Here is a 19701-nt window from a genome sequence, read left to right on the forward strand (position 1 = left end):
TAAAATAAATATAGACTACTACTTCTATAAAAAAAAAAAAATACTAGTGAATTTTGAAGGACGACTGGTATTTGTCGTGTCTACTAGATTAATTAACGTGGAAAAATTACCCGGCGGCTCAGTCAAGTCATCCTTAACTATGAGAATTTAAAAATAGAAATATTTTGACCACCTACAGGTATTAGGGAATCTTAGTACCTCACTTTATTGGTGACAGTTCGATTTTTACCTTAATTTCGTATGAATGATATTTTATTAAAGAATATATGATTAGATTGCATTTAAGAAATATAATAAGTAACATTTATCCCAAAAAAAATATTTTAAAATGTCAATTACTAATTAGAAAAGGATTAGTAAACCATTAATTGTAGGTCAAGCTAAGAACAAAAAGAAAAAAGAGGTCATTCTAAGAAGGTGGACACGTTTAATTCCATTAGCAAATGTACCCCATATATATTTGTTCATTGATAATAAACCAGTTTATACTAGTATGATATTTCAACAAAAGAAACAGTAGTATATTTGTTCTTTTAAGTCGGTACACATCATCAGTTGTAGAAATTAATAACATAATCCTAATCCAAGTTTCACATGGCAAAGAAAATATTACTTATAGTTAGGGGGTGTTCACAGTTTGCATAAAAACCGATTCAAACCGATTTTATTTGGGTTTGGTTTGGTTTGGTTTTAGATTTTTGAAAACCGATAGTATTTGATTTGGTTATGGTTTTATTTGAAATAAATCGAAGAAATAATCAAACCGAACCGATGAATTATATACATATATTTTATTAATATACATATTTAATATATTATTTTTATAAACAATTTTAAAGATCTTATACATATTTTCATTAAATTTCTTTATAATTTACTTATTGAAAGCAAAAATGTCCAAGATGAAACATTTATCTTATTGATTTCATGTATATGAGTGTCTATGACAATTCTTTGTAGGACTGAAAATGTTATTGTCTCTTCCTTCTAGGCCAATATTGTGAATTTTAAAGCTTTATTGATAGTAAATTTAGTGATCAAAAGTTCAGTAAGTCATTTTAACTATTTTTCGTTTTGAATGAATTGTTTCTTTTATTTTTGTGTATGGTTAATAACCGAATAACCGAACCAAACCAAACCCAAAACCGATAAATGTATATTATATTTAGTTTGGTTTGGTTTTGATAATTTTAAAACCGATTAAATTGGTTTGATTTTGATTTTGATCAATAACCGATCCAAACCGACCCGTGAACACCCCTACTTATAGTATTTTCAAATGAATTTTTTTTCTATTAAAAACCTTTTACTTTTCTCAAGCTAAAAAATACATGTCTTAAACGCTAACTTCAACTTTACTCAACTTTTTTCAAGTTGTACTTTAAAAACATCACATATTCACGTTATATCGTTTTCCCAAACACCTCTTTATATACTAAGTAAGAATTCTCTTTATAATTTGATATGTGCCAAAAGACTTTTGTTTGCCTTAAATTCCTTGCCCAGAATTATCAATTAATTGTCTTTGTTCTTGACGAGAGAAATCATATCTGACACCATAACATTTTGACTACGTGCTTTTATTGATAAAAGAAATTTATTAGAGCCTCCCCAGTAATATAACATAGTTGGACAAAAATATATGACACCATCAAATTTAATAGAGTTATTAATGGACAAAGACAATAGTTGTACTATAGCTGCACGTGCATTGAAATAAGGTCTGATATAAGACTATTCATATTCGTAATAGTACTGCTATATAAGGGTAAAAATATTAAACTAATTAGTCACATTTAAAAAATATTACTCCCCGTCACAATTTTTGTGGCATTTTTTAGATTTTGAGATTCAAACTAGCTTATCTTTGATTGTAAAATTTTCATATATATATATATATATATATATATATATATATATTTTGAATTTTCAATTATTATAACTTATAGTATAGTACTTTTTACGTAGTTCAAAAATATATAAATTTCATTTTTAAAAAATTGAAGATTTCATACGCAAATTCTTGATCAAACTTAAAGTATTTGATTCTAGAAAAATGAAAAGTGTCACATAAATTAGGAGAGGGAGTACTAAATATATATATGTAAGATTTATTTGTTAAAATATGTCAATTATTACTATTAGAAAAAGAGCAGATGCATGTATATACGAGGTGAGATTTACAGTTTTAAGTAGAGGTGAAGAAGGAAAACTAGAAAAGAGCTAGGGTCTTTCTAAACAAAATTTACGGTCTAATTAAAGAGGTGGACAAGCCTTCCATTTGCAAGTAAACAAACATATTATATTTGATCTATAATTTTCTATCGGTAAATAATAATTCAGGTGGAGTGGATCATATCTGTAGAAATTACATTATACTATCCGATTTGTACACGGCAAATGAAGTTTTAAATTTTAATCTTATCATGATCACATGGTCATTTGAGAAAAAAACAGTTAATTTGATATAAACAGTGGAATGAAAGGGTCAAAGGGGATAGAATACAACCAATTTTGAGTGAAAAACAAGCTTAGTTGAATCACAGTAATCAAGAATTAATCTCTCACGTCTTATTGTGGAAACTAATTCAAATATATATGACTTTACACATTTAATTCAACAACAATATACTTTAGATGAGTACTTATAATTTATTCTTTAGGTATATGTAGTGGTGGCAAAAATGGATCTTATTCACTAGATATTCATATGCTATCTTGTTATTTTTATTATCCGGTTTGTGTTTTACCATACTGATCATATTACGTCAATTAACTTATTTCTTGTCCATATAAAATATGTATAACTGACATATTTTATCAATTTTTACTTATACTCATTTTCGATATATATATCTGCTCATGTTCAATCCATCGGATCCTTAATTCTGTATGGCACTTGTATGTATATAAAACTTTGTGATGGTGCACAATTAAGTGTACATCAACATATGCGTCATGAATTGTGTCTTTTTGAAAATATGTCACTTGAAGTGCACAAGTTTGAATACTATGATTTTAGATATCATGTCTATTTGAAAATAGTAGGACAATTACGACTAGTCCAATCTTTGAAATGTTGTGTCTGCGCACTATATATATATATAGTGAAAATACTCATTAGAACCAACAAGGGTTGTGGTGGAGTGGTAAGTACTCCTTCATCCTTAACCAAGAGGTCGTCTCAGGTTTGATTCCCCTTGGGTACGGAGTCACCTATGTTAGGGAGCGCTTTACCTCAATGTGGAACTTCCCGACATGAATCCAAATTTAGTCGGGCTTCAATGTGGGTACCGGACACCAAATGGAAAATCAAAAAAAAGAAAATACTCATTAGTAGATAATGTCCTTCTCGAAGCACCCATGAGTGAATATATGTTTGATAGAGAAAGCCAACAAATTAGTTGATTTATTTTGAAGTACAATAGAATTAAACTAAGTATTAGTCTTTTATGTGAATTTTAACCTATGTATATTATTCAAAAGTAATTTAATAAATTTTACATATAACTTAACGTCAATGATTATCTTATGAAACATATCTTAATTCCAAAATCTGAAAAATTCTTTTAGCAAAATATCTAATGAACTATACATTTTTTTTTTCTTTTTTTGTATTTTTCCCCAAGTCGCATTAAGATAAAAGTGGTATCTCTTCATATCATCTAAACTAAATTTGACATCTCAACCAATTTTTGATTTGTTGCTTTTATATTTTAATATTTTTCTAGATATTTTATCAATCTAAATACTGTTGGATATACAAATGATATCTCATCTTGATAGATTACAGAAAAAAAAAGGTACTTAAAAGTTATAGAGATGCATTTAATAGTGTGAAAACAGTATAAGTTGATTCAAAATGATACCATAATATGTTAAAGAATTGTTATCAATATAATAAATTATTTGAACCATAAAATTGATATCATCTGGAATTTAATTTGATAGAGAAATTATTGAATGTACAACCAAAGACTAGCGCATGGATTTGTCCAAAATGAATATCACATGACTATATTAATTTTTTTATTATTATGTTAACCCAACAAATTTGAGGAGTCATATATGCATTTTATTCTTAAAAATCATAGATGTTGAAGATGTCTCAAATCAAATGAAAAATAATTGTATTAGGCTTAGATTTAATCGCATAAATGCCCCGAAAACAGGGTGGTTTTTATTTTGCCCTTTAAAATCGATGATCTATAATTTTTACGCTTTAAAACTTAAAGTAAAAGAAAATAGCCAAAAAAATGTCCGCGACAATGAAACAATAAAAATTTTAGAACCCAAGTCCAGTTAAAGTTATACCCCATACATAAGTTCAATAACATGAAGTTATGTTGTTGGACATAAGTTCACTGATACAAGTTATTTTGAAGGAAAAAAATTATATCCAAGATACAAGTGTAAGTGCAGTGACATGAGTTATGCTTGAAGGCAAGAAAAAAAAATTAACCTCTAGGCACAAGTTATGCCCCAAAATAAAAATTTAGTGACCTAAATTATATGGAACGTTGAAGCACAAGTTGTGCCAAAAAAACAAGTTGAATGGCACAAGCTAAAATATAAGTTAAGTGGGACAAATTATAGCACAAGGCATAAGAATTGTGTAGTCAATAGTCATGCATGCGAATGAGTAGAGCCACTTTTGATACATAACGCGATCAATTAATTACTTTGTTACTCCGATCCGATCATTTTAGAATGTAGACAGCGCAGACACAAAATTAAAGCTAGTGACATGTCAATGATTGGAGCATACGTATTATATACAAACTAGAAATAGCTTTTGATGTATGGCTAAAGAAACAATATTACTCATCAAACATACATACATGTCTGTCTAACTTCACACATTATTATTTAAGACAATACTTATTACTTTCGTAACAATTCATCAAACATATATAATCAAATCTGTCCAGCGCACACTTTGTTCGAGTTGCACAAAGAATAATGAAGGTACTTCTTTATTTTTACATAAACACCGGACGTACACCTTAATATTTTGCCATCGATCCATCTACAGCTCCAGCTCCAGCTCCAACACCAAGTCTACATATATACATGCAGTCAGATATATAGTACGTAATCGACAACAGAAGAGATTGAATGTAATTAATTAATAGTAGTAGTACTTGTTTTACTTACAATCTCTATCTGTTTTAATCCAGTGCTCTCTGTTGATGACTTCCTTCTTTGGAGAAGAATTTGTCAGATTAGCAGCCTTGCAGGAAACATTAATATTGTTGCTAATCTCATGATTATCTTCTAGAATATTGTTCTCATTCACAGGATGAACTTTTCTGTAAAACATTTTAAGGACCTACATAAAACATCAAAAGTTTATTTTATTAAATTAGTTCCTCAAGAATTTATATTTATGACTTGTGTCCCACATTATATTGGTTAGCAAAATATGAACTTGGACAATCCTACCCTATATATGAGTTAGTTTTTGAAATTGAGTTAGGCCCAAATATCATATCATCTTTACGATATATATATGAACTAATAGAGATGATCGATTAAGGTCGATCGGCTTTATTGAAAAATATGACATAATAAGCTCAATAGAAATACTCATGTATATCTTCACTAATTAATCGTATATACTTAGTAGTCCATAAAAATAAAGCTATTGAGATCGATCATACACTTGCTGACAAGTGTTCCTATGAACTTATATAATTTTGAAGAGTCAATTTTTTGATAGCATCTTGACTTTAAAATAATTAATTAGTAGTGACCTGAGGGAGTTTCTTCTTGCTTGAAACAGATGCAGTGACATTTGAGCTCTTTGATTTGGGCTGGAGGTTCTGCAATATCTTTTTCATGAAATGAGCTGCATCTTTTTTCTTCTTCTTATCTTTGTTTTTCTTCTTAAACGTCAACTCTTCTAGTAATCCTTTTTGTTGCTTTAGCTTTTCCTGTCAAAAATTGTTTCCTTTTGAAAGTTAAACTCAAGGTCTCACAGCCACTCATTATTAAAAAGAACGTAACTAGTACGCACGTGCATGTTTGATGGAGATAGTCACACAATTTAACATTATATTACCTCGGACTCTATGATCTCTTGCGACTCAACTGAAGAACCCAAGAGATATTTCTGAAGTGGACATTCTTCCATGTTGTCAATGGTTCTTTCTGATGGCTCAAAAGCAAATTCTTCATTCACTTTCTCAAGCTCATCATTTATTATGAACTTCAGTTCTTTCTCTGTTTCAACATGCATAGGAAACGTTGGCGTTGGAGGGTCAGTATTACTTGTCTCATAATTACCCAGAGTACCAATTGCCAAAAATCCAGGGAAAATTTCATCAAATAATTGTTCTGCTCCATTGCTTTTAACTTCCTTGTCATGAGTTGTCACGGAATTTCCTGAAACTGCTGGAGTGTTAGAAGCGGATCGTGTAGCCTTAAAACTATGTGAACCCAATAACTTTTGTCTATATCTTATATTTGTATTACCAAATAATTTAATGGTCGACTCTTTTACTATTATACGTACGTACTATATAAATTAAACTTGAGATCACTATATAAGAAGTCATAAATTTCAGAGCTATATATTGTGGGGTAATTTATTAAGCAGAGACTTAAGTAGTGTAAATTACCTATTATGGCAGTATTGTTTGGTGGCTCATTTCCTTTTTGTCTTAGTATAGAGTGCATCCAACCTAGTAACTGCAAATAAAAGAATTAAGGATCATGAAGTTAGAAAATTAGTTGCAAGTTTAATGAGTCAGTCTCCAAATATAGAAATAATTGGAGTCACCGGTACCTTCATATTGTTTGAGGAGAGATGTTTGAGTTTAAGATATGAAAGAAGAGAAATTTAATTGTACGTTTTAAGTAATATAGTTTCATTATTATCTTACTTTCAATTCCTGAATAAGAAGCTAAGCTGGCATCAGTAGAGAAAATTACAAGACAATAAAGTTGTCATTTTGTGTAAAGATTATAGTGAGCGGAACAAACTGAGAAATTGGATTCCAGACCCACAAGTTGTAGATGTTACATTGTGACATGGGCACACGTGTATGCTTCAATTTATATATGCCCCTGTGCTCTAGTTTTTGATAATGAACTGACAATATATACATGTTGATTGGAGTACTTTTTTTGATAATGAACTGACATATATATGTTGATTGGAATATTTTTATTCTACATTCTTCAAGAGCATCAATTTAATTGTGTAGGAAATACTAGAATATCGACCATGATAAAGACACACCTAGTACGTACGAGATACGTCCCTGTCATATCCTGAATAGTTTGTTTTCAATCTTAGCGGGATTTCATATAAATCATGTTGCATGTTTTTATCTCCAATTATGCAAGGTTCAATTACCCTGACGATTTGACATCATTATTATAATTGCTTTAACTACAAATATACTACTGATTAAGGAAGATTATGACTCTGATTTCTTAGCTTGCACCAAGATTACACTTGATATGGATGGGTGAATGGTGTTGGATGTACGCACAACGTCTTACATTTAAACTTGATTAGAAAAAAAATGTCGAATGTGGAGAGAAACCTAGGTGAAGGGTCAGGGATGATACGCCTCTCACGATTTGGTTCCCCTCCATTACCCCTTCCATCCATTTTGTCAAGTGCATATCTATATGAGAGACATGTGTTCTATTTAATTTTAAAGGTCAAGATTATACTACATTAACAAATATTATAACCATAGTTGTTAAGTCAACCAATTTTGAAAAACTACTCCCTAAATGTGGTAAGAACAAGATATTTTCTATAAATTTTGATATTCATTAATCTCATTTTATATTTTGTATTTAAATATTAAATTGTATTATTTTTAACAAATATTATAACCATAGTTGTTAAGTCAACCAATTTTGAAAAACTACTCCCTAAATGTGGTAAGAACAATATATTTTCTATAAATTTTGATATTCATTAATCTCATTTTATATTTTGTATTTAAATATTAAATTGTATTATTTTTAACAAATATTATAACCATAGTTGTTAAGTCAACCAATTTTGAAAAACTACTCCCTAAATGTGGTAAGAACAAGATATTTTCTATAAATTTTGATATTCATTAATCTCATTTTATATTTTGTATTTAAATATTAAATTGTATTATTTTTAAGGTGAGAATCAACTAAACAATTTTTTGTGATTATAAACTTTGTTCTTAAAATATTATATACGCTGAGAAACGAATAAAGGAGGTGAATAATTATCAATGTAGACAAAAACCTTAAAATAAAAGTGGGAAATAAAAAGATAAAATAAAAACGAGAAATTCTTAGAATTACAAATGTGAAATATCCAAATTACCATACTTTAGTAAGAAGAGAAAATGTGGCTACATACTGTGTTTGAAGGGGGGGAAGAAGTATGTTTTAAAATTTATTCGTTGGGAATAAAAGAAATTTTTAATATTTGAATATATAAAAATATAAGATGAAATTAATGAATATCAAAATTTATATAGAAAATATCTTGTTCTTACCATATTTAGGGAGTAGTTTTTCAAAATTGGTTGACTTAACTATGATAATAATATTTATTAATATAGTATAAGTTTGACCTTTAAAATTTAAATAAGACACATGTCTCTCATTTAGATGTGCACTTGACGAAATGGAGGGGAGCCGGATCCCGCCTGTCACTCCTTCAAAATAAAGTTGTGTCTTTGATATCATCTATACCTAATTTTTGAATGATGATAATAATGTGATTGTAATTACAAGTGATCGATATTAATGTCAAGCTCATTAATTCGATTCCAGAAAATGCTTTGATACTTTTAGTAATGTGAACGTAGGATATATGAAGCAAACAATATCATGCTAAATTAAGATTTGATAATTCTAGTAAAATTGGCACTAGTATAGTGGTTGTCAAGACAAGTGGGAACTACTAATTTGGTAAGAATTGAAAAGCGTGTTCTACTAATAGACGTGGCGTTGTCAATAATTGTATATTATACTATAGCAAAACAATAGAAATGGTGAGACAGGACCAAAACAGTGAAAAAACAAGGTAGTAGATGGGACCGTTTGAGACAAGAGAGGGCCTAGCAGGGGAGAGGGATTCTCATTTTCAGCTAAATTACGTCCTGCTACAAGACATGCCAATGCCCTCTTTTAGTCATACCAAAGAAGAGAGCTGTGCGCATCACAACAAACCGCCTAGTAGTATTTATATGTAATCTACAAAAATAGTAAAATACATTATGAGATGACAATTTCAAGGTACCGGAGAAGAGACAATAAACTTGGGAGTGAACTTGTTAGGAAAGTCATTTTTAAGAAAATTGTTTTTCTAGAGAAAAAATATTTTGACCAATGAAAAGTTGAAAAACATTTTCACCTCACCAAACACACCCAAAGTATATGCAAAATGGTAACAAAAATATTGCTAATTGTTCAACGGAAGTAAGAATGACACTTAGCAAATTAAATGGCTATTTTGGATGGAATACAACCGACTCTATTTAATTTGATGATAGACAAAATGAAGAGGGACTTGTTCCACGAGGGTTACGTATATTTCATCCACACATCTCTAGCTAGTCCAACTAACATTCAAGAAATATATATAACTAAAACTAAAATAACTGGTTTAGGCAAATTCCATATCGAGCAGTACTTTATATATTAATATAAAAAAAAAAACAAGCCTTAAATTTAGTGACGATAATTTGAATCTAAACTCAACAAACAACATGCATGCATCACTAGCTAGTTAGAAGCTGAATTGTTATATATTTGCATCACAAATGATAGAAGTTATTTGAATTATGAGAAGGGGTATATGATAAGCTCCGCAACTTCCAATACTCATTGCCTGCATTACTTACTTATTTCATCAGAAATTAAAAGAATACAAAGGTTAAAAAGGATTGGAACAAAAAAGTGGAAAGGGGTGTCAATTGTCATGATGTATAAACGTGGATTATTTTACAAGCGCTTGTGAAGTTGTATCAGATTGCTAAACGATGGAATTTATATCAAATCACTACTCCTAATTACGTCCACTTTTATTTGTCATATTGCGTTTTTTTAAAGTCAATTTGACCAATTTTCAAAGTTAAATTATATATATTACATTGATTCGATATTTTAAATAAAAAATTTAGATATTCAAAAATTATACTAATAGTATTATAAATTGCAATTTTTTGTATATCAATATGATGATGAAAAAATACATCATAAAATGTTAGTTAAAGTTCTTATAGTTTGACTCTAAAAAAGGAAATCATGACAATTAAAAGTGGATGGATGGAGTATATCTTATCATAGCTAAGTACGTAAGTGATTTATGTATTTAGGGATAAAAATAATACCTCTTCCTTTTTGTGAAATTATTGTCTTATATTAATCTATTTTAAATATAACGATTTTCTTATGTAAAACATAATTTATCTTTAATCATTCAATTTGAACCATGTTTTAATATTAATTCAGTGAAGTTTCACTTTGACATGTATGTGATCACAAATTTTGATAATTTCATAGCCATTCACATTATTAGGAGTGTACGTTTAAGCATGGACTAATTAAAAGCATGTTTTAATTGACTTAAAAGTTTGTCAAATCAGTCATTTTTAGTTTTTAAAAGTGTTTGACAAAATTAAAAATAACTTAAAATAAGTTTTAAATGACTTTTAAAAAATTTAAAACCAAAAATAGATCTTCTTCTATTTTTTATTTTTGACTTGAAAATAATTGAAGTTTGATTATTATTTTTTTACTCAAAAACTAGTACTGTATTTTTTTAAAGCAATCGACTCTAACTGCTCTTTCTCTCCCTAGCTCCCTAGCTAGCCCCACCTAGAAAAGGAAAAAAAGCAACTTGTCTCTTCTTTTCTTTTCTTGTTCATGCAAACAAACTAACATCTAAACATTAGAAATAGTAGATTGATTGGGCAATTAGGTAGTGAACAATAATTGTTGTTAATTATTTTGACTAATACCCGATTAGAAATCTAACCAACCACATCAATTTACTAGAACGTCATTGGCTATATCTATTGTAGGATGTACAAGGATCAGATACGCATATTATTTTTATCAATTATTGCCATTGGGGTGGAACCTGGATTTCATCCTATAATGCTTATTAACATGAAAAACTACGTCAAGTCATTAATACAAAATATAAATAGGGTTTAAGTTTTATATGTGCAGTTCAAAGTTATAAAAGTGAAATATTGTCATCGAATTTTAACTTATAAAAATGAAACTTCAAGACAATATTTAGAATTACAACTTATAAAAGTATAACTTTGAACCCTGATTAAATTTTCTGGAGTTTTTTTTATATTTTAACTAGGAGTATTTTGTTGGGTATGTAGCAAGAGTTAATGGGAAATTGAGGGAAGATGAAAGAGGAACTTGGAAAAAGTTGGGAACTTGAAAAGTTGAGAACTTGAAAAGTCCTCTTATGTTTTATTGAAAAGACATTTGTCCCTCATCGGTGGTGGAAAGAAAAATAGGAGAGTTTAAATATAGAAACACTCCTATTAATTGTTAAAAGGGTTGGAAAGAGGGACCCCCCTCGCGCCGTCGTCGTCGCTCGCTCGGCTTCGGAAAGATGATCGATCGAGATTTTATTTAATTAAATTAAATGGCCAACGTTTTAATTAGTTAATTGACCCGACTCGGATCCATGCGCGACCCGTTTAATTTAAATCTTTCCCGTTTTATTTAAATTTCCCGCAGTGACTGTTCTGAAAGGTTGCAACTTTCAGAAACAGCCATGACCGTTTGAAAGGTTGCAACTTTCATGAATGGTCGTGTGGATTCTGAAAGGATTGCAACCTTTCGGAACCAGTTCCTCTTGCCTATAAATACATTGATTCTTCAGATTTATTCCTTACGAATTTTTTCTGATTTCTTCTTCTTCTTCTTCTGCACAAAATTTCTTCGTGTACTTTACTGCTGTTGAGTGGTTCGCTGACACCAGCGTTTTAGGTATCAATACACTGGTGATTGAGATCATTCTATCCTGGGAGGACATATTCCAAATCAAACCTCGGATACTAGAGGGGAATAATTTCCTTAAGGGGACACTGTGCATTCAGTGGGCTTGATCTTTTTCTGATTCTGTTTTTTCCAGATTGTGGTACGTTTATTACAGATTTTAGTTTTGTCAATTAATTTCTGTTCATCTATTCTTACTGGTTTATTAAACTTTGGTTACTTCGTGTTTCTGCAAAGTTTATTGAAATCAGTAATTCTGATTTTTATATACACAGATTGATAACATATTTTTATTTAAAATTTGATTTTCTTATTGAAAAATAGCTGAAATTTAATTAGTTTTTGAAAGGATGATTGATGTTAATTAGCAATGGATTATCCATGATTTTGGAAGCATTGGGCTATTGAAGTGATTCATCCCCTTCTTAAACGTATCAACAAAGCCCAAATCCCACTCATGACGTGATTTTGGGCCTAATGCATGTGATCCCTATGATTCTCCACAAAGCCTAAGTTGACAGATTTGAACTCCGCTTTTCATTTACATGATCTTTAAGAAAATATATTTATTTTTATATACGATGTGTTACCAAATAGAAAGAGATGGATAAGAAGGGTCAAATTAAAGGTTACGTAATATTGGTGGTCCGAGCTGAGAATTTTGACATAATCCATCAAGTATGAAAGGCAAGTTAAGGATACGTTACAACTTAACAAAGCATTTGAAAACAGACAAAAACGCCTAATAAACACAAATGTTTCTTGGGAATTGATAAGTTTGGTTGATGCTGGACGCAGCTCCATATTCCCATACTCAATTTGAATCATCATGTTACTTCTTCGCTCTTTTTTTATGACACCATTTATAAAACATTAATAAATCTGAAATTTAATTGTTCAATAAAAAACAGGTCTTAATTTCAGTATATATAAAGTATATTGACAAATTTTTATATTTAAAAAAAAATCCTGATTCCAACATCACGTACAATATAAGGATTGAACAAGAAATCAAAATAAATACATGAGTCTCTCATGCCATTTCGTCAAAAATATTATGATTACTAAATCCTTTAAAAGTTATTTGTTATTTTGGTATCAATATTATTATCCAATTTAATTAAGGACAAAAATTGAAAATCAGCAATGATCCGTAAAAAAATCTCCTTCCACACCAAACCAAAAGGGCCTTAGTTAAGAGTATTTGCAAAGCCTAAGGCAACGTCGTGTTATTTGCTCTCGGAATCAAATTGATGATAAGATTTACTTTTTTTCCTTTTAATAACAACTTTGTTTGGAGGTTAGCTTGTTAATTACTGCATCCAATATTGTTATCTTTTTTCTAATACAAGTATCATCATATTAATAATAAAAATTAATAAAATGATGATTAACTTAGTGGTAAGCATTGTCATCTCCGCTTGAATCACGTGGAGTTAATTTTCAAAATTAGCTTAATACCAACCCTACCTAACCAGTCATGTTGTTTCCCTTTTGACTTGTAACAAACTTTTACCCATTTCTCTATCTTTTCTTTCACCAAATCCAATCCTAACAGTGCAAAGTTTAAGTTTCAATGGGGACTGAAAATTCTGGAACTGTGGAGATATCGGAGCCATTGTTAGAGGAACCCTCCAAAATCCCCGAATCGGATTCGGAAAATATACCCGATTGGAAGGAGCAGATCACCATTAGAGGTCTAGTGGTGAGTGCTGTGCTTGGTACTCTCTTTTGTATCATCACCCACAAGCTCAATCTCACTGTTGGTATCATTCCTTCCCTTAATGTCGCTGCTGGTCTTCTCGGGTTTTTCTTCGTCAAATCATGGACCGGTTTTATGTCCCAGCTCGGATTTTCTGTTAAACCATTTACTAAGCAAGAGAATACTGTTATTCAGACCTGTGTTGTTGCTTGCTATGGCCTCGCTTTTAGTGGTATGCCCCTATTCTTATTATGCTTTTGCCTTCATCCAGTTACTCCACTACCAACTAGTTTGGGTTGAAATGTAATTCATTGATGGAGTAAACAAAGCAACTCTTAGTTATATATTCTTATAGCCATCAACTCTATTGATTCGCTCATTGCTACTATTGTTTCTGTATATCCCAGATTTCATTTGCTGAGATTCAAATGACTAAAGTTTATGTATACACTTAAAGTGGGTCCTAATGTCAAATTTAAGCTCTTTTTTACTATAGTATTTACATAGTAACCAAATAAATTTATGTTTATCATATGTCTGATTCATGATGCATTCTCTTGTTACCTTATTTTTACAGGTGGCTTTGGATCATACTTGCTAGCAATGGATGAGAAAACATACAACCTTATAGGTCCTGATTATCCTGGAAACCGTGCAGAGGATGTTAAGAATCCAGGGTTATTATGGATGATGGGATTTATATTTATAGTTAGTTTCCTTGGACTTTTTAGTCTTGTGCCTCTCCGTAAGGTACTGTCTGATTCTGATCATCTCTGATTGTAGTTCAATAAAATGTCAAGATTTGCATGGTTTTGATTCCATCTCTCTGCAATGTTTCGTGTAAGAAATCTTGTTAGAAATTTAATTTAAGAGGTGAAGAAGACATATAACAAAAGTTAAAAGAAAACGTTGGTCGAATCAGGAATCAACACCACTGCATTGTGCTTGAACAGTTAGAGCAGCCACTGGGCAGCAGCGTCCTTTCTATTAATTTATGTATGCTATTCTGCGAAATGCTTCTTTAATTTTGAAAGTTCTCAGCAGCTATATTGTATTGGTTTATTGAGTTCTGGGAATATGCACCACTGCCTTGCTACTCCGACTTCTTGTTGTGTTGAGTGGGATTAAAATATCAATTTGATAAATTTTGTTTTCTCTTTTAAATGTAATTTCAGGTTATGGTAATGGGTTATAAACTCACATACCCTAGTGGAACTGCAACTGCCATGTTAATTAATAGCTTCCACACAAATACCGGCGCTGAACTTGCAAGGCAAGAGATCCATTGTTATCTTCATTTCTGTATCTAAATTCATAAAGATGCCACCCTTTTGAGCTAGCTACCTGATTGATGATAAAAATGCAAAAGGTGCCTAGTAAGATAAGACTGGTTCAGTTAATTTTATACTTAATGGTCCTTATCGGCAACAGAGATTCTTGGTGATTGATGTACTAGACGAATAAAGCTGTGTACTTTGCCTGCTCGACTAAACATCACCAAATAATTAGTTTTCCCTATTTCTTCTCTGGCTTTTGGAGTTGGTTCCTTTTCTTTCCTTTTTTCAGAACTTTATGAATATAAAAGTTTTCATGTTATCCTTTTTCTGCAGTCGGGGGTGGGGGGCTTCAACTATTTGATCATTTGCATGTTCTTAGGAGAACTTACTATGAAACGTCTTGTGCTCTATGAATATCACAAGTATCATTTGTTGCTACAGGAATCAAGTTGGTCGTCTTGGAAAATATTTGAGTATAAGTTTCTGCTGGAGCTGTTTTAAATGGTTTTTCAGTGGTATTGGGGATGCATGTGGCTTTGACAATTTTCCCACTCTAGGGCTCACCCTATTCAAGAACACGTAAGCATATCCTTCTAATATCTGCAATTCTTATATTCCTTGCTATATGTGCTAGGTAAAACTCTTTTTCTTCCTCTTTTTCCCCCCTCTATTCATATTGAACTTGTTTTTCTATTCATATGATTATTTGTTACTCTTAAGATTATAATTTTCATGGGCTAGATGGAGAGGAAGAGAATAATTGTAGCTTTAGATGGGAATGAGAATGCTATATTTATGTTTTTTGTGGACAGTTGTTCATTTTCAAGAGGAGGAAACCGGTTCTTAAAGCAAATATGTGCTAGGCTGTTAGAACACCAGCAAACATGTAATGGGGATTCATATAGCCGACCCCGACTTGTTTGGGACTGAGGCGTAGCTGTTGTATAGATGATTAGTGGCTGTGAAACCTCTTTTTCTATTGGCTCTTATGGATACTTGCACTATTTTTCAATGTTTACCTATTGTCTTTTACTCTTTATTCTGACACTATCTATTTTTGTCCCTGGCTTTTGTTCTAGTAAATTGAGGCCTATAGAGAAACACGTCTCATAGCTTTGTAGTATGAATTCCTTATACTCGTTTTCTCCCTCTTCCCCTACCTGCTGGAATTAGAAAATCTGTAACTTTCTTGTTGAAGTATGGATTGACTATTGATGTTTTGGTTCTTACAGTCTTCATCCTGCAGGTTCTATTTTGATTTTAGTCCGACTTATGTTGGATGTGGTCTTATCTGTCCTCACATAGTCAACTGCTCAGTTCTTTTTGGAGCTATTATATCATGGGGTATCCTGTGGCCATTGATCTCTCAGCGTGCTGGTGACTGGTACCCAGCAGACCTTGGAAGCAATGATTTCAAAGGTCTCTACGGATATAAGGTGTGTAATTACTGATAGTAATTTTAGCTGATTCACATTCAAAAAATGACAATCTCTGTAATGTGGTCTTAATCTGCAATCCTAAGAGTACTGTACTTCAAGAATGATTGTGCATACATTCCCAAGCTATTCCTGTACTTCATTTGGCAGAAAATGATTTAAAACAAGGGATGAAGAGAAAGATAAGAGGGAATTTATATTTTCTTGTCAGCCTAGGGTGTAAAGATTAATATCTGTAGTCGACTATATAGCAACGAGAGACATTTTCAAATTTTAGGATACTTCTAATTTGCTAAAATACTTCTCAAGCATAGCATCTGCAGTTTTCCTTGCAGTAGGTTTTGAATGCACAATATTCAATTTCTTCAATTCCAGTTTAATAACCGTATTTCATAAGTCTGCTTCATCTTTCTGGCCTTGGTGCTTTTGTGCAACGAACTGCCATTGGTCCTTTGTAGGCTAGCTGTGTCTATGGCTTAAGATTGTTGGTAGGTATAGTTAGAAATTGTGATACACAAGAAGTCAATCGGTTGAGGATCCTAGGCATTTTGGTGAATGCCCAACGACAGGGGTGCTTCTCCCGGGGGGCTGGGTGCTTGATTTAGGAGGTATCTACTTGCCTACTCCAAAGCTGTCGACCAGAAGCAATTACAATTTACAGCACACCCTAGGCATCTAACATCACTGAAGATACACACTTCTTAAATTATAAACGTAAAGAGTATTGTTGTATATTTATTTTTCTGGAACGATTCTACATGTAGGATGATAATGCACCATCAACAGAAGATTGCCTTTCAGTTATCAGTGTTTATGAGTTCCTTTTTCCCCAAATTAAGAATCCCAAGGCCTCATGAGAAGCATGTTTTTTTATATGCTTCCAGGGTTCTATCTAAAGCTTTCTAGGTGTGTTAGCTAAAGATATGAGAATTGTCCTCCTATGTCACCTCTTAATAGTGAAATGGACCTTGAGGAAATGATAATATTCAGCATATCCCCCCCCCCCCCACCAGAGATTTATTATTTTTACTGTTGCAGCCCCCTAGAGTCAGATTTCTAACCTCATATATCATGTTATCTTCTAACCAACCATTTAAAGGTGCATTCGTAGCATCACAAGTATACTCATTCTATTTTTTCCCCTGGAGAACTGGCCATGTACATCTTTTGGTGCTCTTGCAATCTTTCCTTATACTCTGTTGGTGTTATTGTAATCTTCTTTTTCTTTCCTTTTTGCAGGTCTTCATAGCCATCTCTCTCATACTTGGGGATGGACTTTACAATTTGATTAAGATAGTGTCAATCTCCGTAACGGAAATTTTTAGAAATAGCAGCATGGAGAATAATATTCCCTTGGTCATGGAGGTCATAGGTAGGTCTTAGTTGACCAAGTATTTCGTTTTTAAGTACTGAGAGAAACACTGCATATTGGAATGAGCACCAAATTGATAAAATTACAAATTGCTACATTAAAACTCCAAATTGCTAAACAGATGGTTTCTCTTTCTGCTTGGTTATAATGTCAATGCAATTGCGGATCAATGATCAAGCAGCGGAAAAAGTTGATGGTCAACTTTTGCATTGACTTATTCCTCGTTTCTGCAATTGCTTTGTGAACCAATTAATCTGTCAGAAAGTACTCTGTTACTGCACTATTGGAAGGGGGGAATGGAAATATGAAATTATATTAATCTTTCAGTTGACGTGCACTTTTTGGTGTTCGCTTTAAAATGGCCTTGAGAGATTACTACTTTATGTCATAGATGATGTTTCTTGATTTTGTCTTTTCATTTTCTTACAGGTGGTGAGAGTTCCAGACTAGAATTGGAAAAGAAGAAGCGCGACGAAGTTTTCCTGAAAGATAGGATACCATTCTGGTTTGCTGGATCTGGATATGTTGCCTTGGCTGCAATATCTACAGCCACAATGCCAATTATCTTTCCTCCTCTGAAGTGGTATTTGGTCCTTTGCTCATACTTAATTGCCCCTGCCCTTGCTTTCTGCAACTCCTATGGTACAGGACTTACAGACTGGAGCTTGGCTTCAACTTATGGTAAGATTGGTCTCTTTATTATTGCGTCACTGGTTGGAAGCAATGGCGGGGTCGTTGCAGGATTGGCAGCATGTGGAGTTATGATGTCCATAGTCTCCACTGCTGCTGATTTAATGCAAGACTTCAAAACGGGGTATCTTACACTTTCATCAGCTAAATCGATGTTTGTGAGTCAGTTGGTGGGAACAGCCATGGGTTGCATTATTGCACCCCTCACATTCTGGATGTATTGGAATGCTTTTGACATTGGATCTCCTGATAGTCCATACAAAGCACCATATGCTGTTATTTACCGAGAGATGGCCATTCTGGGGATTGAGGGATTCTCCGAACTTCCAAAGCATTGTCTTGCATTGTGTTGTGGGTTCTTTGTGGCAGCACTGGCCATTAACCTCTTGAAGGATGTCACTCCAGCGAAAGTCTCCCAATTCATTCCAATTCCAATGGCGATGGCTGTACCATTCTATATTGGGGCCTACTTTGCAATTGACATGTTTGTTGGCACAGTGATATTATTTGTATGGGAGAAGATAAATAAGAAGGATGCAGACGATTTTGCTGGTGCGGTTGCATCTGGGTTGATATGTGGCGATGGGATTTGGACCATACCATCAGCTATACTCTCTATCTTCAGGATTAACCCGCCAATCTGCATGTACTTTGGGCCTTCTGTGCGCACCTGAACAAGTGTATTTGCAATTCTTTATTTACTCTTTATCAGGAAAAAACTCTCAGATTGTAAATTATCTGTTGTCCAAGTATTGCTTCAATCTTCTGTACCTGTAAATGTGTACCCGATGTTAAACTTGGAAGTTTCACACATGAAAATGAAATCTTTCTAGTGTACTTTTAAAAGAAAATGTGCATGTATATATAGCAGCTATAGTTACCAAGTAAATTTTGGAAATGAGTGGCCACTTTCAAGCATTTGACATTGCTACTGTGTTTCCTAGTTTTGGAAAAATACTGCAACCAGGACAACTGCCAACACTCAAAGATAGCTGTTAGATCTGTAAGTTTTCTCCTCCACTTCTTTTTACTAATTTTGGAAGGCTTTAAAGAAAATGAACACATGACATTATGTAATTCCAATAAACTTGATAGTATGTTGGAAGGTCTGCCCTTGAAAATGGGGCCTTTCTGAAGCAAAAATTAGTGAAATTGATTAATTTGATTGCAGAACTTTGTTTAATTACTTATTTTTGTTAAAGGTCATGTCAAAACTTGGAAATATTGATGCAAGCT

General features: G+C 32.2%; 3 protein-coding genes across 3 annotated transcripts in view; 2 read left to right on the forward strand and 1 right to left on the reverse strand.

Annotated features, from left to right (window-relative positions):
- Positions 1-19701, forward strand: part of LOC125810880 (ACT domain-containing protein ACR6-like) — a 106133-nt gene that overhangs the window by 72037 nt on the left and 14395 nt on the right.
- On the reverse strand, positions 5030-7624 carry LOC125811022 (protein LAZY 1). Its single transcript, XM_049490509.1, has 5 exons — positions 7557-7624; positions 6065-6431; positions 5757-5936; positions 5158-5332; positions 5030-5061 (listed from the first exon to the last, which is right to left on the reverse strand). Exons 1-5 carry the CDS (start codon positions 7622-7624, stop codon positions 5030-5032), a joined length of 822 nt encoding a protein of 273 aa, XP_049346466.1.
- On the forward strand, positions 13465-19302 carry LOC125810875 (probable metal-nicotianamine transporter YSL6). Its single transcript, XM_049490369.1, has 7 exons — positions 13465-13922; positions 14268-14440; positions 14866-14963; positions 15409-15546; positions 16214-16403; positions 17643-17775; positions 18205-19302. Exons 1-7 carry the CDS (start codon positions 13565-13567, stop codon positions 19137-19139), a joined length of 2025 nt encoding a protein of 674 aa, XP_049346326.1. The 5' UTR covers positions 13465-13564; the 3' UTR covers positions 19140-19302.

Source organism: Solanum verrucosum, unplaced genomic scaffold (assembly GCF_900185275.1).
Source record: "Solanum verrucosum unplaced genomic scaffold, falcon-dt-bn FXZP01000032.1, whole genome shotgun sequence".
NCBI classification, from domain to species: Eukaryota; Viridiplantae; Streptophyta; class Magnoliopsida; order Solanales; family Solanaceae; genus Solanum; species Solanum verrucosum.